Source organism: Poromitra crassiceps (assembly GCF_964638095.1).
Source record: "Poromitra crassiceps genome assembly, chromosome: 3".
Lineage (NCBI taxonomy): Eukaryota > Metazoa > Chordata > Actinopteri > Beryciformes > Melamphaidae > Poromitra > Poromitra crassiceps.
This window is the reverse complement of record NC_139625.1, coordinates 39,432,794-39,453,747: the sequence shown is the minus strand read 5'-3', so window position 1 is coordinate 39,453,747 and position 20,954 is coordinate 39,432,794. Positions and strand designations below refer to the sequence as shown.

Sequence of the window (20,954 nt, the reverse complement as noted above, 5' to 3'; positions counted from 1 at the left end):
TGAGGTGTGGTGCGTGTGAGGTGAGGTGCGTGTGAGGTGAGGTGCGTGTGAGGTGCGGTGTGGTGCGTGTGAGGTGAGGTGTGGTGCGTGTGAGGTGTGGTGCGTGTGAGGTGGTGCGTGTGAGGTGAGGTGCGTGTGAGGTGAGGTGTGGTGCGTGTGAGGTGAGGTGCGTGTGAGGTGAGGTGCGTGTGAGGTGAGGTGTGGTGCGTGTGAGGTGAGGTGCGTGTGAGGTGAGGTGTGGTGCGTGTCAAGTGCGTGTGAGGTGAGGTGCGTGTGAGGTGAGGTGTGGTGCGTGTGAGGTGAGGTGCGTGTGAGGTGAGGTGTGGTGCGTGTGAGGTGAGGTGCGTGTGAGGTGAGGTGTGGTGCGTGTCAAGTGCGTGTGAGGTGAGGTGCGTGTGAGGTGAGGTGTGGTGCGTGTCAAGTGCGTGTGAGGTGTGGTGCGTGTGAGGTGAGGTGCGTGTGAGGTGAGGTGCGTGTGAGGTGCGGTGTGGTGCGTGTGAGGTGAGGTGTGGTGCGTGTGAGGTGTGGTGCGTGTGAGGTGGTGCGTGTGAGGTGAGGTGCGTGTGAGGTGAGGTGTGGTGCGTGTCAAGTGCGTGTGAGGTGTGGTGCGTGTGAGGTGTGGTGCGTGTGAGGTGCGGTGTGGTGCGTGTGAGGTGAGGTGTGGTGCGTGTGAGGTGCGGTGTGGTGCGTGTGAGGTGAGGTGTGGTGCGTGTGAGGTGAGGTGTGGTGCGTGTGAAGTGCGGTGCGTGTGAGGTGAGGTGCGTGTGAGGTGAGGTGCGGTGCGTGTGAGGTGAGGTGCGTGTCAAGTGCGTGTGAGGTGAGGTGTGGTGCGTGTGAGGTGAGGTGTGGTGCGTGTGAGGTGAGGTGTGGTGCGTGTGAGGTGAGGTGTGGTGCGTGTGAGGTGAGGTGTGGTGCGTGTGAGGTGAGGTGTGGTGCGTGTGAGGTGAGGTGTGGTGCGTGTGAGGTGAGGTGTGGTGCGTGTGAGGTGAGGTGTGGTGCGTGTGAGGTGTGGTGCGTGTGAGGTGGTGCGTGTGAGGTGAGGTGCGTGTGAGGTGAGGTGAGGTGCGTGTCAAGTGCGTGTGAGGTGTGGTGCGTGTGAGGTGCGGTGTGGTGCGTGTGAGGTGAGGTGTGGTGCGTGTGAGGTGAGGTGTGGTGCGTGTGAAGTGCGGTGCGTGTGAGGTGAGGTGCGTGTGAGGTGAGGTGCGGTGCGTGTGAGGTGAGGTGCGTGTCAAGTGCGTGTGAGGTGAGGTGTGGTGCGTGTGAGGTGAGGTGTGGTGCGTGTGAGGTGAGGTGTGGTGCGTGTGAGGTGAGGTGTGGTGCGTGTGAGGTGAGGTGTGGTGCGTGTGAGGTGAGGTGTGGTGCGTGTGAGGTGAGGTGTGGTGCGTGTGAGGTGAGGTGTGGTGCGTGTGAGGTGAGGTGTGGTGCGTGTGAGGTGTGGTGCGTGTGAGGTGGTGCGTGTGAGGTGAGGTGCGTGTGAGGTGAGGTGAGGTGCGTGTCAAGTGCGTGTGAGGTGAGGTGCGTGTGAGGTGAGGTGTGGTGCGTGTGAGGTGAGGTGTGGTGCGTGTGAGGTGAGGTGTGGTGCGTGTGAGGTGAGGTGTGGTGCGTGTGAGGTGAGGTGTGGTGCGTGTGAGGTGAGGTGTGGTGCGTGTGAGGTGAGGTGTGGTGCGTGTGAGGTGTGGTGCGTGTGAGGTGGTGCGTGTGAGGTGAGGTGCGTGTCAAGTGCGTGTGAGGTGAGGTGTGGTGCGTGTGAGGTGAGGTGTGGTGCGTGTGAGGTGAGGTGTGGTGCGTGTGAGGTGTGGTGCGTGTGAGGTGAGGTGCGTGTGAGGTGGTGCGTGTGAGGTGAGGTGCGTGTGAGGTGGTGCGTGTGAGGTGAGGTGCGTGTCAAGTGCGTGTGAGGTGGTGCGTGTGAGGTGAGGTGCGTGTGAAGTGCGTGTGAGGTGAGGTGTGGTGCGTGTGAAGTGCGTGTGAGGTGAGGTGTGGTGCGTGTGAAGTGCGTGTGAGGTGAGGTGTGGTGCGTGTGAAGTGCGTGTGAGGTGAGGTGCGTGTGAGGTGAGGTGCGTGTGAGGTGAGGTGTGGTGCGTGTCAAGTGCGTGTGAGGTGAGGTGTGGTGCGTGTGAGGTGAGGTGTGGTGCGTGTGAGGTGAGGTGTGGTGCGTGTGAGGTGAGGTGTGGTGCGTGTGAGGTGAGGTGTGGTGCGTGTGAGGTGAGGTGTGGTGCGTGTCAAGTGCGTGTGAGGTGAGGTGCGTGTGAGGTGAGGTGTGGTGCGTGTGAGGTGAGGTGTGGTGCGTGTCAAGTGCGTGTGAGGTGAGGTGCGTGTGAGGTGAGGTGTGGTGCGTGTCAAGTGCGTGTGAGGTGAGGTGCGTGTGAGGTGAGGTGTGGTGCGTGTCAAGTGCGTGTGAGGTGTGGTGCGTGTGAGGTGAGGTGTGGTGCGTGTCAAGTGCGTGTGCGATGCGTGTGAAGTGGGTGTGAGGTGCATGAAAGTGTGTGCCTGCCTGTGAGGACGTGCACGCATGTGGGCGCACGGCTCACGGTATTGGACGGGATGGAGGCCTGCTGGATGCAGAGGGAGAGCGCCTTTGGAAAGCCTTAAGGAAAAAGGAAATAAACAGTGAAAGAGAAATGGCAATGGAGACCTGAACTCCCGCTGCCCTGGCATTTCTCTTTATGATGGATGAGCGCAGGGATCGTAGAATAGAGAGACGTGGGGGTTTGGCCTTTTTCATATCCAACAATAGATCGTTGTAAAAGCAGAATTATGTCTTTCACATCCCAGCCTTCCGGGAAAAGCCCTCTTGATTGCAACAGATTTCCTATTAAAACAGAGGGGCCACAGGACCGGTGAGAATGCAGTCTATATCATGGAGACGCCAAAAAGAGTTCAGGCATTATAGGGGAGGGGAAAAAACTAAAACTAAATCAAAGTTCCAAATAAACAAATTTGAAATGTCTGTTAATTGTGTGTTGGTGTGTGCGTGCGTTCCCCTGCCCTATCATGTTAGCATGGCTCCTTATCTATTTAATGTGCAGAACAAACAGCCAGTGGAATGCAGCCCGCCGCATATTGTTTACTTCCAAACCCCGGTCTTCAAAGCAAGCTAAATATCACAACCATGATTTAATAATTAGTAATGATTCAGCGCCAGGAGGCACAGGGTAGCTCATTCTCAGACTTCTGTGACCGCCCACATTCACAGAGTAAAACAGATATGGGCTACGCATATGTACATTTAAAAAAAGATTTTCAACCTGGCAAAAACTATACAGAGTACTCATTCGATCTAAAGGGGAAAAGGTGACACAAATGACAAAAGCAGTATTACAGTATTTTGCATTTGTCATATATATTAGCTCTTCACTAGACGTTTCAGTCGGCTCTCTGATCTGATGATCTAGCTTCCTCATCTCTATTATGACTATAATGTGACTTTAGTGTATATTACAAACCTGAGACCACTATTAGCTGTGCCAGAAACCTGATGATGTTGTTGCAATTCCTTGGTCAACGATATGGGACGGATTGGATTGATTGACTTCTCAAGACCTCCTAGACCTTGTAGTCTATACTTGAGACTCACTGAGTAATGGCACCTGGACTTTAATCCGACAAATCCCTCTGTCATGTTGCCGTTGTGCAACCAGACCGTTGCAGATCATTCAGCACTTTCTCTTAAGGAGTCAGCCAGACAGACAAAAGAGTTTCTGTTGGAGCAACTCCATGAGGCTCATCATTGAGTCATCGATGAGGAGATAAACAGTGACGACATTGGCCTGTATTGGATGTAGTCGAAAAATCGAATGAAGGGTTACAAACCGTGGATACAACAAAAAAAGAACTTTTAGGGACAGATAGACTAAACTTTACTCTATCAGATAGACTAAACTTTACTCTATCTGTCCCTAAAATCTTTTTTTTTTTTTTTAACTTTTAGCTTGTTTTCTTTACTCAGTAAAGGATGGCACAGTTCTATACAATCTCAATAGACCTCAGTTCAGTCTTAGTCTTAACATACTTTAGCTAATTGGCTGATGTAGTACGAGCAGAACTTTATGAAAGTACAGTTGTACAACAGCCAGCAAGCACAACAATATATCCTATGCTTGTCATCATCAATGTTTTTCATATGTGAAGAATCAGACACCGCTTGCTGTAAAACTGCTCTAAATGCCGACTGTCTTAGGGCCTCAAGACAGGGGGAGGCTGGAGAACACACAACAAAGGGCCCAAAAGAATATCCTCTAAAGCCTCAGTTTGGGCTCCTAGCGCCAGTCAAAGCAATATCTGGAAACACTTTTTATCCTGCAACAACAAAAACATGCAGCATCCCAGATTTCAGGCCCGGCATAGCTGCAGCGACCACAGTACCCGCTCTGGTCAGGGCAGACAGGAGAAGCTCAGACAGAACGCAAGCGAGGGCCAAGTGTCTCAGCCCAGAGGCTGCCGATCATGACAACACAACCAGCGGAGCAAGCCTCCATCCCCAACCCTGGTCAAACAGCAGGTCTCCTGAGGTCATTCCCAAATACCACAGATAACACCAGCTCTTCACCCTGATTGTCTACTAGCATGAAAGCAGCTTTGTGGTTGAAGGTGGAAGAAGGAAGGGGGGGGCGCAGGGTTCGCAGAAGAGAGATGCTCGAAAATGCTCCGTTCCTGTCTTGAATAAATGTTATGATAATTTCATTTGCGTGAGTAATTGTGTCTGGTCTCGCAGACTGCTCTGGCAGCTGAGTGCAGACAAGGCGAATGGGAGAGGACCAGGCGGCAGGCCTATTGTTTATTGGATCTGTTTTAAAGGACTGGAGGAGTAATCAAAAATCATATTTGTCCGTTCCCCTCAGTTCTCCTCCTCACACCCTGGATGCTTAACCTCCAGAGACAGGAGCCACAGCCGCGTCTCCTTTCTGCTGGAACACAATGTTCATTATGAGACTTGGCGGGGACAACAGAGGCTGGTGGGGCGTTTATATTATAATGATTATAATGTGCTGGCTTTAAGACATAAGACAAAAGTGTGTAAAAGATTAGATAGATGTATGCCTGCCCAAAGAAAAAGCATAAGAAATCTCATCTAACTAGAACGACCGCAACGCGGACTTATGCCTCCGCCATTAGTTCATTCTTGAGTCCAAGTGGATGTTGCAGCCAAATTGGAAGAAATTGCATCAAGGCGTTTCTTTGCAGAATTGGATATTTGAGCCAAATGTGAAGAAATTTAGTCAAGGTGTTACTGAGATATGGCGTTACCGAGCTTGAAAATGGCATTTGTTAGGTCACTGTGACCTTGACCTTTGACCTTTGATAACCAAAATGGAATCAGTTCATCCTTGAGCCTAAGTGAATGTTTAAGGCGAATCTGATGAAATTCCGTCCAGGCGTTCCTCAGATATCACGTTAACAAGCTTGAAAATGGCGTTTGAGAGGTCACAGTGACCTTGACCTTTCACCTTTGACCACCAAAATCTAATCAGATCATCCTTGAGCCTAATTGAATGTTTAAGGTGAATGTGATGAAATTCCGTCCAGGCGTTCCTCAGATATCGCGTTAACAAGCTTGAAAATGGCGTTGGAGAGGTCACAGTGACCTTGACCTTTGACCTTTGACCACCAAAATCTAATCAGATCATCCTTGAGCCTAAGTGAATGTTTAAGGCGAATCTGATGAAATTCCGTCCAGGCGTTCCTCAGATATCGCGTTAACAAGCTTGAAAATGGTGTTCGAGAGGTCACAGTGACCTTGACCTTTGACCTTTGACCACCAAAATCTAATCAGATCATCCTTGAGCCTAAGTGAATGTTTAAGGCGAATCTGATGAAATTCCGTCCAGGCGTTCCTCAGATATCGCGCTAACAAGCTTGAAAATGGCGTTCGAGAGGTCACAGTGACCTTGACCTTTGACCTTTGACCACCAAAATCGAATCAGATCATCCTTGAGCCTAAGTGAATGTTTAAGGCGAAACTGATGAAATTCCATCCAGGCGTTCCTCAGATATCGCGTTAACAAGCTTGAAAATGGCGTTCGAGAGGTCACAGTGACCTTGACCTTTGACCTTTGACCACCAAAATCTAATCAGATCATCCTTGAGCCTAAGTGAATGTTTAAGGCGAATCTGATGAAATTCCGTCAAGGCGTTCCTCAGATATGGCGTTAACAAACATCCGTACGGACGGACATCCGTACGGACATCCGTACGGACAGCCGGCCGGCCGTACGTACGGACGGACAACCCGGATCCATAATGCCTTCGGCCTGGCTTCGCCGGCGGAGGCATAAAAAGGCACGATCAAAGTCTCAAGTCACAATTAGTGCCTATGGGACCACATCAAAACGCTTTATCCTTAATAACTACAGTATATTCCATATGGCAGAAAATGAAGGTCACCGTTTGGACACAATTTCCATGACAGTATCAGTGTAGCATTCCAAAGGCAAAAACAACACACTGGAGGCGTGAGAATTGGCAATGCAACAGCTATCCTTCTTGTGCAACTCAGCTTGCCTGTACATACATGCCTGTGTGCGAGTGTGTGCCTTGACTGGATAGTGAAACTATAGGCCTCCAGTCAGGCAGAAGGGCCTGTGGGGTGGGCTGCCCTGGGGGGCTTTAGACAAGCCAACAGCAGGCAGGAAATCAGGAAATCAGGAAATCGGCAGAGCAGAGGGACAATGACATGGAGATTAGTGACCAGTTAACCCCCTCCTCTGGGTAGCCCCTCACCCTCCCTACAACTTCCTTTTCAGACACAAGCACACGCACACACACACACACACACACAAACACAAACACAACCAGTCATACACTCACTACACTCTCAACCTCTCTCACCATTCCCCTTTGTCAAAACACAGTGCTCTACTCTTGACATTAGCTGTGCACTGTAGTTTTTGTCCCCCCACAGTTGACACTATCACAGTCGGTAAATCAACAGCTCCTTTTTTCTCTCTCTCTCTCTCTCTCTCTCTCTCTCTCTCTCTCTCTCTCTCTCTCTCTCTCTCTCTCTCTCTCTCTCTCTCTCTCTCTCTCTCTCTCTCCTCTCTCTCTCTCTCTCTCTCTCTCTCTCTCTCTCTCTCTCTCTCTCTCTCTCTCTCTCTCTCTCTCTCTGGTAGTGGGTTCAGCCAAGCAACCAACAGGACCTACTTTAACACCTATGACTCAAAGGGCAACTCACACAGAAACAGGGATGATGTCATCTAACGGCTGGCAAACATCCTAAAGTGGAGAAGGGGGGGGGGGAGGGGAACCTGGATACCTTGGCCCTCTTGTACTCTGACCTCACCTGGCTAATCTGTTAGTATAGAAAGCTTTCACAGTCAACACACCTGGAGGGAGCGAGCTTCTTGTGGGGGATGACAGTGGGAGGGCATAGTGAGAAAAGATCACATACTGAGGGTGTCTACCTTCAAGGACTGAGAGCGCTCAGCTAAGCAGCAGTACAGACCTACAGGTAAGACAGTTGCTTTATAGTTACAAAAGTGTCTTAGTGGGGAAAGTTGATTTGGATGTTTCATTTGAGGAAGAGACTATTTCCAAACACTCCATTTCTGTCTCAGGATTGTGCTCACGTCTCAAACAGTCAAACAAGCCCCATCATGTCAGAGGAGAGTACGTCAGGGTGCGCAGGTAGCAGCCACAGCCTAGTTTCCTGACACAGACGTGTGTCTACGTGTGGGATTAAAACATCCAGTATTTGCTCAGCAGGACAGGTAAGCACCAACTAATCAATCTTTACCTATTATATTGTTATCTACAATACTAGACAACCTTCTGTATGAGAAAATAACTCCAGTCCACTACGTTTAAGACACTGGTTAGACTTTCAATCGGACAGGTAGCAAATGCGTTTGTCTCCTAAGTGGGTGGATCACGAATGGCAGCATTGAGGAAGATTACTTAAAATCTGTTTCTTGGCAAATCTATTTTAATGGGCTTCTTTAATTTTGACTTGGCCCTGAAGTGTTTCCTGAACATGATCCTCATGGCTGAAATTCGAAGGCTCCTCCCTGGCCAAACTGACATGTTTAGAAAGGAATGCTGTTGTGTCCACACTCTCCAATCTCCCGCTGCTACTAAAGTGCCGATAAAACCTTTACAGGCCAACAAAACCTGTTTGCTGTAGTGCCTTACAAATTTACAGAGTGAGTGTTTCAAGTCACGAACACAGATCTAATGCGGGCAAAGCTGTTTGGGAGACCGTAAAATCACAGAAACCACGCAGATTGTCCAATCGACATGCCAGTGTTGATGACATGCCAGTGTTGATGACATGCCAGTGTTGATGAAGCAAGCTCTGCTTTACTCAATCAAATGATTACAGCTCACCAAATGCTAAATTACTGGAGCCTCACAGCTAGTTTTTTGGACTTTGCTTTCAAGTGTCAAGCGTTTTGTTATGTATTTGCCAAAATATCTCCTTTCATGTTGTATTGGTTTAAATACTAATAATGTAACCCTAAACGGCATGGAAATTGTATTATTTATTTTTGAAATATAATGCTTGCCCCATAGTGTGACATTGTTTATAGAATAAGAACGCTTTATTCCATTTCAATTCTTAACACATTTTGGTCACATGGTGAGTCACCACACACCTCTCACACCGCAGCAAAAAAATACAGAGTGCATCCCAACTATTTGTATTTCTCAGAAAATGTTAAACATGTGTTCTAAATTCAAGCTATTATCATGATTGTTGACTGAGCAATAAAAACCTCAAGCTCTCCCCAAAACAAAATGCAGAGAGATATGATGTTCTTAATACAGACAGGATATCAATTCCCACTTGGGAATGTGCATTCTTTTGTTGCCTTTACTGGAAGTCTCAAGTAGGCTAATAGATTTCCTTTGGAGGACATGCAGCAGACCACACCTACATTTATGGGAAATAACTGGGATTTGAAAAGTAAATATTTAGAAATGCATGCTTCAAAGCATGTGTTAGAACATCTCCCTGCTGCCAAATACTGCTGAATGACATTAATCCAGAATCAAACAGAGCAGGTGCATTGCTTAAACTTTTTGATTTATGATCCAGTGTTGATAAAAAAATTTGCTTCTCTGACAAGAACTCAACATCAAAGACTTATATTTGTTTCTCTTTGCCTCTTCTTTCCTTTCAAAAACAGTGTTATGCTGTGGATGGAGTTCTGCTTTTAAGCTTCGCCTCATTCAAAGGATTCATTACCAAACAACTGAGGGAGATACAAGGACAGATAAAAAAACATTTAAATCGTATCTCAATCAGCTCTGCCAAGATGCCACTGAGGACCTCTTTATACCGAAAACCAGCTTCTGGCCGCTGGTCCAGGAGAGGTTCCAAGCGCAGGGAGGTGCTGTCTGTCAACATGATTAGCCTTCCATTGGCTGATTTCCGACATCTCTCACATATTGGGAACGATGCCCATACAGACAGCTTCGGAGACCTGTCCTTCTTAAAGATGGGGCACAGGCTGCTCTTACAAAGCTCTCAGAGTGAGCAGAATCTCTTCCTGGCCTGCTCTCCACCGCCCAAGCCCCCTCGTCTCAACCTGGATGAGCCCGAGGCTCCAGACAGCCCCGACTGGCCCACGGCCCACCCGCACGGCGCTGCCCAGAAGAAGAGGAAATGCAGCTCTATGCCACTACTGGACAGCGAGGAAGGAGAAGGGGAGATGGAGGGGGACGGTGGGTACCCGCACGCCATCATTGTTGGCCCCAACCAGAGCCACAGCCCCGGGCGGGGCAGCTTGAGCTCAGGGAGGGACGGGGACTCCACAGCGACCTGTCCTGACGACACCGCAGGTCAGCACAAAGAGGAGGACAGTGGCTTTGCTTTCAGCCTGGACCTGGGCCCCTCCATCCTGGATGACGTTCTCCAGGTGATGGAGAGGCTCCACCATTAGAGGAGAAGGCAGCGGAGTCTTACACAACATTATGTAATAGAAGCTGGATAAGTGACTGCTGTGGGAAACAAATAGCTCCGATGTTATGGACAAACCAACATCCTCTGGCTAAAAGCAATTGTCACAGTTCAAATATATGTGACATTTATGAGACATTTGTTTCCTCGATGATCATGTACCACGCAGTAACACATGACCTGTGGACAGAACTGACAGCACCACAGCTTTATGGGAGATAAATCTACTTGATACACAGGACAGGGATTTCCGGTTTACGATTTCAACATTCCAGTCAAACAGATGACTTGTGAATCAGATCATCACAGAGAACTTCTAAGATGAGCTGCATACATCCACCATGTTTTGTGTCCATTTGTTGTGGTGTTCCCATAGCAGTGTACTATGGTCCATAGGGGTGTTATAATCCCCTTTCATGGGTTGAACCCTAAAGGGACAATGACACAAAGTTAATGTTTTTCTAGCATCGCTACTTGCAGAGGTAGATGCAATGTTTAAGTTAATAATTTAGCTCTCTCATGTCAAGTTCCAAGCAAGACAATCTTAGCCTCTCTAACTTTCCTCCTTTCCTATAGTAAACCCCCCAAATTGCTGGGCGGAGCATTGAAGACGACTGTTAAGACTTAAGAGTGCTATGTTTAAGAAAAGAAAAGCTGCGGCTGGAGTCCAAGGTCCTCGAGCTGTGACGTCTTGGCTCTTGGCGTGCTTGCCATTCTATTGTGTGCAGAGGGCAATTTCTCGTCCGCACGCATCCCAGAGGCCCCACTCAAAGGTAGACCAAGGTACCCCCCATCTCTCCTTCCCAACAATACAATGAAAACAAACACTTAGCTCTGCTTCCAATAAAAGCCAGCCAGTGGTGGCAGGTCGGGCTGCAACCCAAGCCAGGCCGCAGGTCCAAGACCTCAGAGAGAGAGAGAGAAGAGAAGAGAAAAAAAAGATTGCCAGAGAAGGCTGTTTTCTTAGCTGTAAATGGGAGTCCCATGCTCTGGTGAGTGGCGCGAGAGAAGGAAAGTGGTAAGAGGTAATGCGATACTTCCACATGTGCAGGGGGTGTCGAGGGAGGGGGACCAGAGACATCCATTACGACTCCTGATGAGGGTTTAAACACTAACTGCTGAACAAACAGACCCCCGACACGCGAAAAATGCTCGCTCGCACATACACTGGCAGACAAGTGGAGACGCACACACATCACGTACACATGCTCACATACAGATTTGTGCATGCTACTCTTGCCAATCCCGGTCCCTTTTCCCCAGACCTGGAAGGAGGAGAGTCCAAACAGAGCCCCAGTCTGAGCCCCAGCAGGGGGCTGTCAGGAGAGGCTGTGGGGCAAGGCGAGAACCAGTCGCATTCCTAGGTGCCCCTTGGGCCGTGCTGCAGAATCCACTAACCACTAGCGCCATGCTGCTCATAAACGTCTTGCGATAGATTTAGTACACCATGTACGACCAAAGAGAAACAGTTATGTTTGTGGGTACATCTGTACTGTATATCCGTTTTTGGCATCTCCCTTTCTAAACTGGATGTCACTGACCCTGTTTATTGTATGTTTTATGACAATAACACATTGTGAAACATTTTTGTATTGAAATATGCAATTTTTTTTTTTTTTTGAGAAGTAAATGAAAAAATAACTTTCAAATTCCAAGATTGGTGGTTTTAGGGATAGAGTTGCTCGAGTCAACATTTTAGAGAGCTTGTATGAGATTGTTTACATACTCTGATGGACTGACAGTTGTTTGGCTTGCTAACTGTTAGGAGCTGTCGGGGAGCCAATACGTCTTGTCCGTCACTTACACCTAACTGTTTCTAGAAGAATTATAGTCTTGGACTATCCAAGACAACAAGTGGCAGCATATTACATGCCAGATAGTGACACAGCCCTACATGACACAGGCATGTCAAGCAGGGTATCATTTCCAGTCACAAGTGAAGTATTACAGTGAAGTGAACCATGAAGCAACTGTTGTGTAGTTTGTCTGAGGCACACCTTCATCAGAGGCGTGGTGGCAGTCAATGGCTAACCAGGGTGTGTGCCACTGCTAGCCTTTTTTTGATCGATATTTCACTTTGATAAGCAGGAGAATAATCCATTCATTCATTTATCATACTACTTTGAACAGTGTTTCCCGTGCCTGCTGCTGTACAATGGCTTGTATGATCAAAGCCTCATTTATTTAATTTGTTAAATAGTGAAAGATAAATTGTGACAGACACAGACACACACACAATCAATCAAGTATTGCAGCAAGTATTGGTGTAGAAAATTTGAAAAATGTTGTATGATTATGTATGATGATCATCAATGATCAATTATCCTTATTCATCATGCCGTTTAAATAATCATGACTTCATTAACTGATAAAGGGAGGTTTCGTAGTCACACACAAATGCGTCCTTGGCCGTTATGATACCCCGTCATCTTCATGAGAGCTGCTCAGTGCGAGGAGTCGCACATTACATGTAGTTGAAACTAATGTCTCAAACTTTTTGAGGCTTATAATTACTCACATAAGACCCTAAATTACATAGTTCGAAGGTTTTTGTGGATTTCGGTTTCCAGGGTCTTTAAACTCAACAGGTTTGCAGCATCAAGAGTGATGTGAGAAGAAAGACACTGTAATTGGAGACAAATTATCTTGGCGCTGTACAAACTGGCCAAGCATCTTCAACTGTGAAGTAACCCTATCACATTTGGTACCACTTCTCTCCTCCAAAAAAAAAACTATCTATAAATAATAATATTAATAATAATAATAATAATAATAAAATCATCTTAAATACCAAGAAACCCTGTCATCTCACAAAAAAAAGAATGGCTTTTAGGAGTTACTTTTTTCTATCAGACAGGTACCAAATGTTTCCAAAAATATTTTGACAAATGAGGCATGAGTTCTTTTATTGTAACTGCATCTGGCAGCACAACCTAACGCTACCGAAATATGCTGCATGGTTTCACAGGGGTTCTCACATAAGGCTTTTCATGAAACTGATATTGTTTATGCTTTCTGTATCATGTCAGGACATATTATAGAACTACCCGTTTGCACGTTTTTGTTACATTTAAAAGTTGAGTTTAGGGCCAAGCCTATTCACAATAGCTCCCCCATTGCGTGATATGCGTGATCGACTAGGCCTATCTCAAGGCGTTGGGAATAAGTTCAAAAACATATAAATATTTGGAAATATTCACCACGCCATAATCACTCCAAGGAATTCATTCCATGTCTAATGAGTAAATGGCAATGCAAACACATCTACTGTAAGGGGAGTATTTTAACTAGCAATCCTAAATCAGTGTGTTTGTTTTGTACGGACTGCGTAGCCTTTTGTTCTTTGACCTCTCGTTACAGATCTTTATTTTGCCCAGACCTCATGTTCATCTTCTGCACCTCCTCTCTCTCTATACTATAGGGCTGCACCATTGTGAATACAATGAGAATCACGATTTTCTTTCTCTGAATTGAGATCACCATTCTCTCACGATTTTTTTTCAGCGTTCATTGCACTCATTTAGACGATGACAAATTAAAAAAAAAAAAATATCAATTATTGTCATCATCAACTTTTATTATTCTATATTATTGTTATTAATAAAATATATTGATGTAAATAGATTATCATATTATTGTTACTGCTGTTATTATTGCCGTTAGTTTTCTTTTATCATCATACTAATTTTGCTAAATGGCATAGTTAAAAAACGTAGAATTATAAATTGTAACACACAGCAAGAATGGGGAAATTTTTATGCAATTCCTTTCCATTGAATGGAGGATTGATAGTAGAATGGGTGCCAGATAACCCTAACCCTAACGCAAAACATTGAAGCCAGGATAGTTGTTGAGGGAATTGTTGTTTTCTCCTCCTCCAAACTCCAGGAGGAAGGTAAGAGCCTCCTTACCTGTGTGATCGCAGTCTGTAGGCCCCCGAGTTTTCATGTTGAAGTCACTATCGATAAAATGGACCATCAGGTTTTCACAACATTATCTACTCCCTGCAATACACGTTTGTTCACTGCTGATTGTATAGACCAGGTAATTATGCAAAGTTTGAAAAGTATTTGCGAGAGAGCATTGAGGAGCGCTTCCTAAATCTCTTGTTTTGCCGTGTTGATGGGATCCGTATCAGTATCTTACACTGCTTGCAAAGTAGCCTATATGTGTCGTTGTCTTGTTTGAACCCAAAAAAACGTCCACACAGCAGAATGTGAACCGTTTGGCGCTACGACCACAGGGGGGTGGACAGGGACTGCTGGATTCATTATGTCATTTTTATTTGCCCTACTATTATTTACACGTCACTTTTCCTCTCAGCCATGTGTCACTGTGTGACTCACAGTCGCTGGGTTTGTTTTCTCTCTTTCTCTTGGTCTCTGCTAGCTGCTCCGCCTCCTCCCTGCAATGTGCTGACTTCGTCACGAAAGTAGGAGCGCTTGTTTTGTTGCAGCTAATGTCCTGAATGAAAATGCGGCAGAATTAATGTAATTTACAAATTAAATCGGCAGTAGGTATGAATCAGGATCGCGATTTTATTTCGATTAATCGTGCAGCCCTACTCTATACCCCATCCAACTAATATCAAACAAACTTAATAACACTACGCAACCAATGACAAATAACTAATCTGCTCCTTTTGGGTCCATTCATTCATAGCTTTAGAGTCTTCAAGCAGACTTCCTCTGTTATCTCCATCTGGAGAGAGCTCAGTCCTCCACAGCCACATGCATCCCTCCCAGACTCAGGGGCTATTTTAGGTGAGAGTGCACTTTCAAGCACGAGCGAACCGGCGGGCTGGAAAAACGATCCCAGAATAGCCGATCTGCTACATCTGGTTTGTGTCGTGACAAGTCTGCGATGACTCTTCGCCTCTAGATGGAAGAAGCAGGCGTACAAAGCCCAGATTCAAATCCATCGCTATAGATGCACTTTAAAAAATACAGTATATTAAACGACACAATAAACTGTAATTCGTGACACGGTGATTCATGATGGTGTCACACTTCCAGAGGTGACAGGGATGAGGCAGATGGGCAGACAGTGAAGCCATATCAGAGGCGGTCTGGGAGGTGAGATATGAATTATTAGTCATATTGTGTGAAATCCTTAGTCGGCCACAGATGTGTCATCCTATTGTGATGGAGCAACTATTTACAGCTCGTTGGGGACAGCTCACACAAAACCTCTGCACTCAGATGCATTAGAGCCCCACAGTACATTGCTTCTTTTGCCACACAAGCCACAATTAATATTGAATTATTGTTCATGCTTTGACTTCAAGTTCATTCATGTTTTGCGTGGGGCAACATGACTCATGAGGATTCCAGGACTTTCTCAGCTGTGTACTTTACAATGGCCTGGCAGTCTAAAAAAAAACATCTCTCGCACTTATGAGAATGATTTACGGCACTTTGTTCATAAACCTACTTATTTTGCAGCATTTCATTATGAGAATTTATTATGGCATGGGGCAAAGATACGCAACTAAATCCAATCCAAATATGAGGGGCTGAATTAAGTCAGGAGCATGGGGAGCAATTCCACATACTGTGGGAGAGACGAGGGCCTCCCCATTCTGAATCTTAATATCCGTGGCGAGAAAAAGTGGGTGAATGGACTACGGCCCGTTACAAATCATGTCATAATAAAATGACGTCCTTGTCTCCTTTCTGGACAAGTAGAACAAAAACAGAGCCAGGAACATGTAGTTCGCATTCGACAGTTCAACAGTTCTCCGCAGTGTGTCTCCGTGAGTGCGGCGTAAATCTAACACACCACGGTATCGTATACTAAGTCATGCTCAAGGTCTGTGGACCCTGAGGGGGGTCTTGGAGGGGAGCTGGGGGCCCCAGCTGCATCAGGTCCCTCACACTGGCCCCAGACTCATTTATTAAGCCCAGCAGAGTTGGACGTGAAGCTGAGGCTGAGGTCATATGTGTGTGTGTCTCTGGGCTCCCTGCAGTGAGACCTTGACCCCCCTCAGCACCAGAGCTGGATTGATGAGGTTAAAGAAGCAAGTCTTCGCCCAAGCTGCTCCTATGTGATTGCAGCTGGCTGAGGGAGAGACGGGGCTATAGAGGGGGGAGAGGATGGGAGAGCGGACCTGATGTTTGGCTTCCTGATAGACTCTCAGGGATAGGACCTCCAAGGCTCTTTTTATTCCCCTTTTCTTTCCCCTCCATCACTATCTGTCTCTCTTTGTCCACCCCCCTCGGCGTCCACTGACCCCGGGCCAGATGTGGAGCATTATTACTATATATCCACACTGGTTCAGCCATTATGTCATGTGGGGCCTCTTTAGCGAGGTGCGTTCTTGCTGAGGGCTAATGTGAAAATTACCCCGCCATAGTCATGTTTTCATTCTCGGGCGCAGCGCAAAAAAAAGAGAGAATGAGATGAAGCAATCAGCTTGGGATATCTGTAAGGCAAACCCGGTTACCATAATAACATTAAAACAGATTAGTGTGACAAGTCCCAGTGCGCAGGCTGTGAGCCCCACATGCTGGCCCTGACGAGGGGGCCTGAGACACCGCACCGGGTCGAGGGGTGAAAGCCAGTTCACCGGCAGCTCTGGGGAAACAGATAAGTGTCTACTGATCCCTACTGGTCCCACACAGACTCCTTGAGGAGAGCTACAATGGACATGGTGAAGAGGAAAAAATAAAACATGACATCATACTAATCTCAAGTCTAGAAAGAAAAACTATATTCTCTATGGATATAGCTGAAATGAGATTATCCTTGGACAGGAAAGGAGCTAATGTGTGCTGGCAGTGAAGGAGAAAATATTGGGCATGCAAAATCAATTAAAAGAAAATTCAAAATTGCAATACTGACTACTGTGATTTCCAAAACACAAGTGGCAACATATATGCATCAGAGGTGAAATGCTTTAGACCGTTTGCCTCAATAAGGTATTATGCTTTTCTGCAGAAGTCCATGGCTACAAATCAAGATGTAATTTGAAATAAATCCCTCAGATTCAAACTGAGCGGCCTGACCCACACCACACACAAACGCACTAAAAATATTTATAGAAAAAAAAATCAATTTGCTTTTTTGTCAGCAGCTATGGGGGCATAAGCTGACTTGGCACCAGCATGGACATTTTGGGCAGCCTCTCGTGCCAGGCTACCATTATAGCATGCCGCTCCTCTGGGGTTGCTGTGTGAAGCACCGCATTCCTGGGCTCTCCCAGGTCAGACCCGTTTAATGAGCAGCGGACCAGGGGCCTTGGGCCAGCGCCGGGCCAACTCTTTGCCACTCCAAGGCAAACAAACTGAGTCCCATTTAACCAAACACATTGTTCTAGGCTAGGAGAGAGAAGCGCAAGTACTGGGGCAATATTTGCACCACTGATACGAAAATAAAACCTGAGAAAGTTTACATACCTCTCTTTGTGGGACAGTGTTTAGGAAATAGTATTTGTGTTGGAAGCGGTGCACATGGGAAGATTTTGTAACATAGGGCTGACATTATGCTTCATGGGAGAGGGAGGGAATTACATCTAATTACAACTAAGCATATTTGGGTTATGGAGAAGTTGGATCGTTACCATTGCTGGCTCAGGCTGGGTGATTAGTATTTTACTCGTACCTGTGAAGAAATAAACTGGCCAGGTTGTGATACTGGAACGACAACTTCCGGCTGTCCTTCAAGCCACGAAATCTTCAATGGGTTTCCATTAAGGCCACTTTCATTCTTAAATGCCAGTTCCTACAGAAAGAAAACAATTTGTTAGTGGATCTGTGGACAGGACGGTTCCTCTACCACTATATTAGGACAGAAACAGCTCTTTCTCCGTGTGATTTCCCTAACGTTTTGTTATATCCTTCCCCTGGGCATTTGTGCTGTAGTAGAATATACATATGCGGGGGGGGGGGGGGGGGGGACAAAACACATACAAACATGGGAAGGGGGGTGAACTTATAACTATCCCAAACCCCCTGAACATGGCTAAGACCCAGAGATGAGCAGGCAGAGACCGCAGACCCTGAGCCAGGATCAGGGTGGAACGACAGATTTGTTCTCTGGAGGGACGACCGCACGACGTGGTGGAGGAACCACAACAAAACAGCACATCATCGATCGCAACAAAGAGCCCCAGGACCCAGACGCTGGGGAACAATGAGGCGGCGCAAGTCCTTCCGTCCACTGGTTCTCATCAGCGCAGCACAGAGAGCTCCAGTGTACAAGATGACTACAACAACATGATTTTGGAGTCGGGTACCGTGGCCCGGGGGGTGTCTCGCTCTGTGACAGGTGTCATTCTCAGTCATAATCAAACGCAACAGGTCACCTTGGATGGATGTCAAGGCTAGTGAGTAGTAAACAAATGTGGTTCTACGCAAATGCCCGCTTTGAATAGGATTTTCATGATGGAATAAGCAGAATGAGGACACTGACCAGGGACGAGTTAGGTACTTACAGCTGCTCTGACAGTTGCAAATTCAACCACAGCACTTCCTTTCTTCTTATTCGATACAAGCACATTCAAAACATCCCCGTACTGGAGGTAAAAAAGAGAATGAAAGAAAAGTAAATGAGAGAGGAAAGAGAGATGCAGAACATTCAAATCAGTATTTCCTGTCACAGCACAAAACATAACCATGAAAATGCAAAGCATACGCAGACACAAAAACTCAAAACACTGGCGAATGCAACAGACTTCTGGAATAAAACTGAGGTTTCAATATGTGTTTGGTTATTAAAACCAAATCTCTAATGATAGGGTTCTTATGTCTGGGCACGAGCCAGAGACATCGTACAGAACATTCAAGTAACAAGACGTACAGAAATGAGACCTCTGTGACATCTCAACCGAGACCAGCCTGGGACATCTGAGCAATGCTGGATGTCATCATTTGAGCTCCTCCTTGTGCAGTGAGAACCATCGATAAACCATGTTCTGGTATGGAGGCTGAAATTAGCTATGGCCCTCGCCCAGCTCCCTGCCAATAAGACTAAGAACAGGGACGAAGGGTTGGCTAAGGTCACTCCCTGACCTCTGTCCAAGAGAGGGCGGAGGAATGGGGGGACGCTGGGGACAGGTTTTGGCTGGGGCGGCTAAACCCGTGGGGCCGGTTGCACAAAGCACCTTAAATTAAGATTTGGAGTTACGGTTTCCTTCAAATAAAGTCTATTGCACAAAACAACCTTAAGTCTTCTCCTTAAGGTCTCCTTAAAATGTTCACTCAATATTTAAGGCTTTCTCCTTATCTTGGTCTTAATACTTAACACATTCACTGCCAACAGTTTTTCCAATACTGTAGGTAGCTTCTGCCAAGGGCTTTTTTGAGGATTCTGGCTCATCTTTCAAGAGCCGAGGATTATTTTTATGCTAGGACTTTGTGAACACAAAATATCTCAAAAGAACTAATAGAATGTGTGCTTTCTCTGTCTAAAAGAGTTAGTTTTTATCATGTTCTGTTATGTAGGCATTAGCAGTTGAATACAGCATGGTTTCAGCATCTGAGAAGGAAAGCTGAGAAAAATGCATTTTTGTGAAATTCGATAGAACAGGCAGAACAGTCACTTTAACCATTTATTTTTGGCATCAGTGAGACATCAGACATCTAAACAATATAGTTCTGAACAGTAATTTCCTCCATAACAGCACCCCCACCCCCCTCTCCTTCAAACTCCTCCCTCCGTGGGTGTGTCTCTGGTGGCTTTGCAGCGTTTGTCACAGGCGAGTCTCTGCTGCCTGTCTGTGCTGCCTGGCTGCTGGCGGCCGCTCGTCGGGCGAGTCTGGATGGGGCTCGTTCGTTTCTGGGTTTTCGGTTGTGAGCTGGGATGAAGCTGCGTGCGATTCTGGGCTTTCTGCTGGTGTTTCAAAGTGTGTTGCACCCAGAGTCTATTTTTGGAATCCCCCACCGTTGTGCGCCATCGCGAAAGCGTTTTCGCCAAACCATTTTCATGAGAATGGCTTCCTCACGCTTTTTCCTGGTGTTTTTGCTCGGCTTCCTCTAGTCTGGAGAGCACTGTCGCCACTTAGTGGGTCGGTAAAATAGGTTATACACATTCAATAGCTCCCACATTTTTATAGGAGATGTAAAAGGGTTTGATCCACGTCCCACCGTCAAATTTTTTTTTTTTTTTTTTTTTGACGAGTTAACTCGTCCACGGCAGTCAACCGTTGTTGTTTTTTTGACGAGTTAACTCGTCGACGGCAGTGAACGTGTTAAGAAGCTCCTTAACGGTTGCACAAAAAACATTAGCAACCAAATTAATGGAAAAAAACTAAGGCACCTCTGGCTCTATCTTAAAGGAGTTTCATGGCGATAAATGAAGAAAATGAACGCATCCCGAGAAGAGTGTTCAGAGACCGGGAGAACCCGAGAATTTTCATTGCAATTTACTCCCACATTCGTTGTTTTCGGTTTGCTTATTAGCGGATCAAATGTAGTACTTTTTAGTATGTGCTTTCTCTTGTTGTATTCATCCCTCCTCTGACCAGTTTGGTTTTCTTGCATTCTTTTCTTCTGCCATTTCTAGGCCTCAGCCAACTTTGTGAGACAATAGGTTGTATCTATCACAACATCAGCGCGGACCCCGTGGTCACACCATGCGAAAGCACACTTGACTGTCTCCATGGAAACAGATGAATTTTACTGCCGTAAAATCTCTTCCAGTGCAGTAAATGCCAGTCAGCGTTTTCCTTAACCAAGGAAACCTTTTAAGGATGTCTGTGCAACACCCTTAAGTATATTCATCAGCTGAGGAGAAATCAAACCTTAACTCATTGAGTGCCAAGGACGAGTATAGTCGTCAATTCAAATACTAACGTTCAGTGCCAATGACGACTAAAGTCGTCAATTGCGTTTTTTGACGGTGGGACGTGGATCAAAGCCAGATCCATCTCCTGTGAAAGTATGGTGGATGTTGAATGTGTAAAAGCTATTTTACAGACCCATTAGGTGGCGACAGTGCTCTCCAGATTAGAGAAAGTTGAGTAAAAAAACAGAGAAGAAGTCATGGGGAAACGGAAATCACATCCGTATGCATCGATATGCATGAAGCATAACGTTAGCTGTGCCTGCAGCAGCCAATC

General features: G+C 46.4%; 2 protein-coding genes across 3 annotated transcripts in view; one reads left to right on the top strand and one right to left on the bottom strand.

The window, feature by feature from the left end:
* Positions 1-20,954, bottom strand: part of dnajc17 (DnaJ (Hsp40) homolog, subfamily C, member 17) — a 49,764-nt gene that overhangs the window by 6,866 nt on the left and 21,944 nt on the right. For both annotated transcript variants that reach the window (XM_083634186.1, XM_083634187.1), the window contains exons 9-10: positions 18,330-18,410; positions 17,498-17,617 (exon numbers count right to left, since the gene is read on the bottom strand). In XM_083634186.1, the coding sequence (XP_083490312.1) occupies positions 17,498-17,617; positions 18,330-18,410 (201 nt within the window). The remainder of the gene's footprint in view (positions 1-17,497; positions 17,618-18,329; positions 18,411-20,954) is intronic.
* LOC310774117 (cdc42 effector protein 3) lies at positions 7,344-11,804 on the top strand. The gene is made up of 3 exons (XM_083634188.1): positions 7,344-7,444; positions 7,551-7,703; positions 9,123-11,804. The coding sequence occupies exon 3, from the start codon at positions 9,252-9,254 to the stop codon at positions 9,876-9,878; it is 627 nt and encodes a 208-aa protein (XP_083490314.1). The 5' UTR covers positions 7,344-7,444; positions 7,551-7,703; positions 9,123-9,251; the 3' UTR covers positions 9,879-11,804.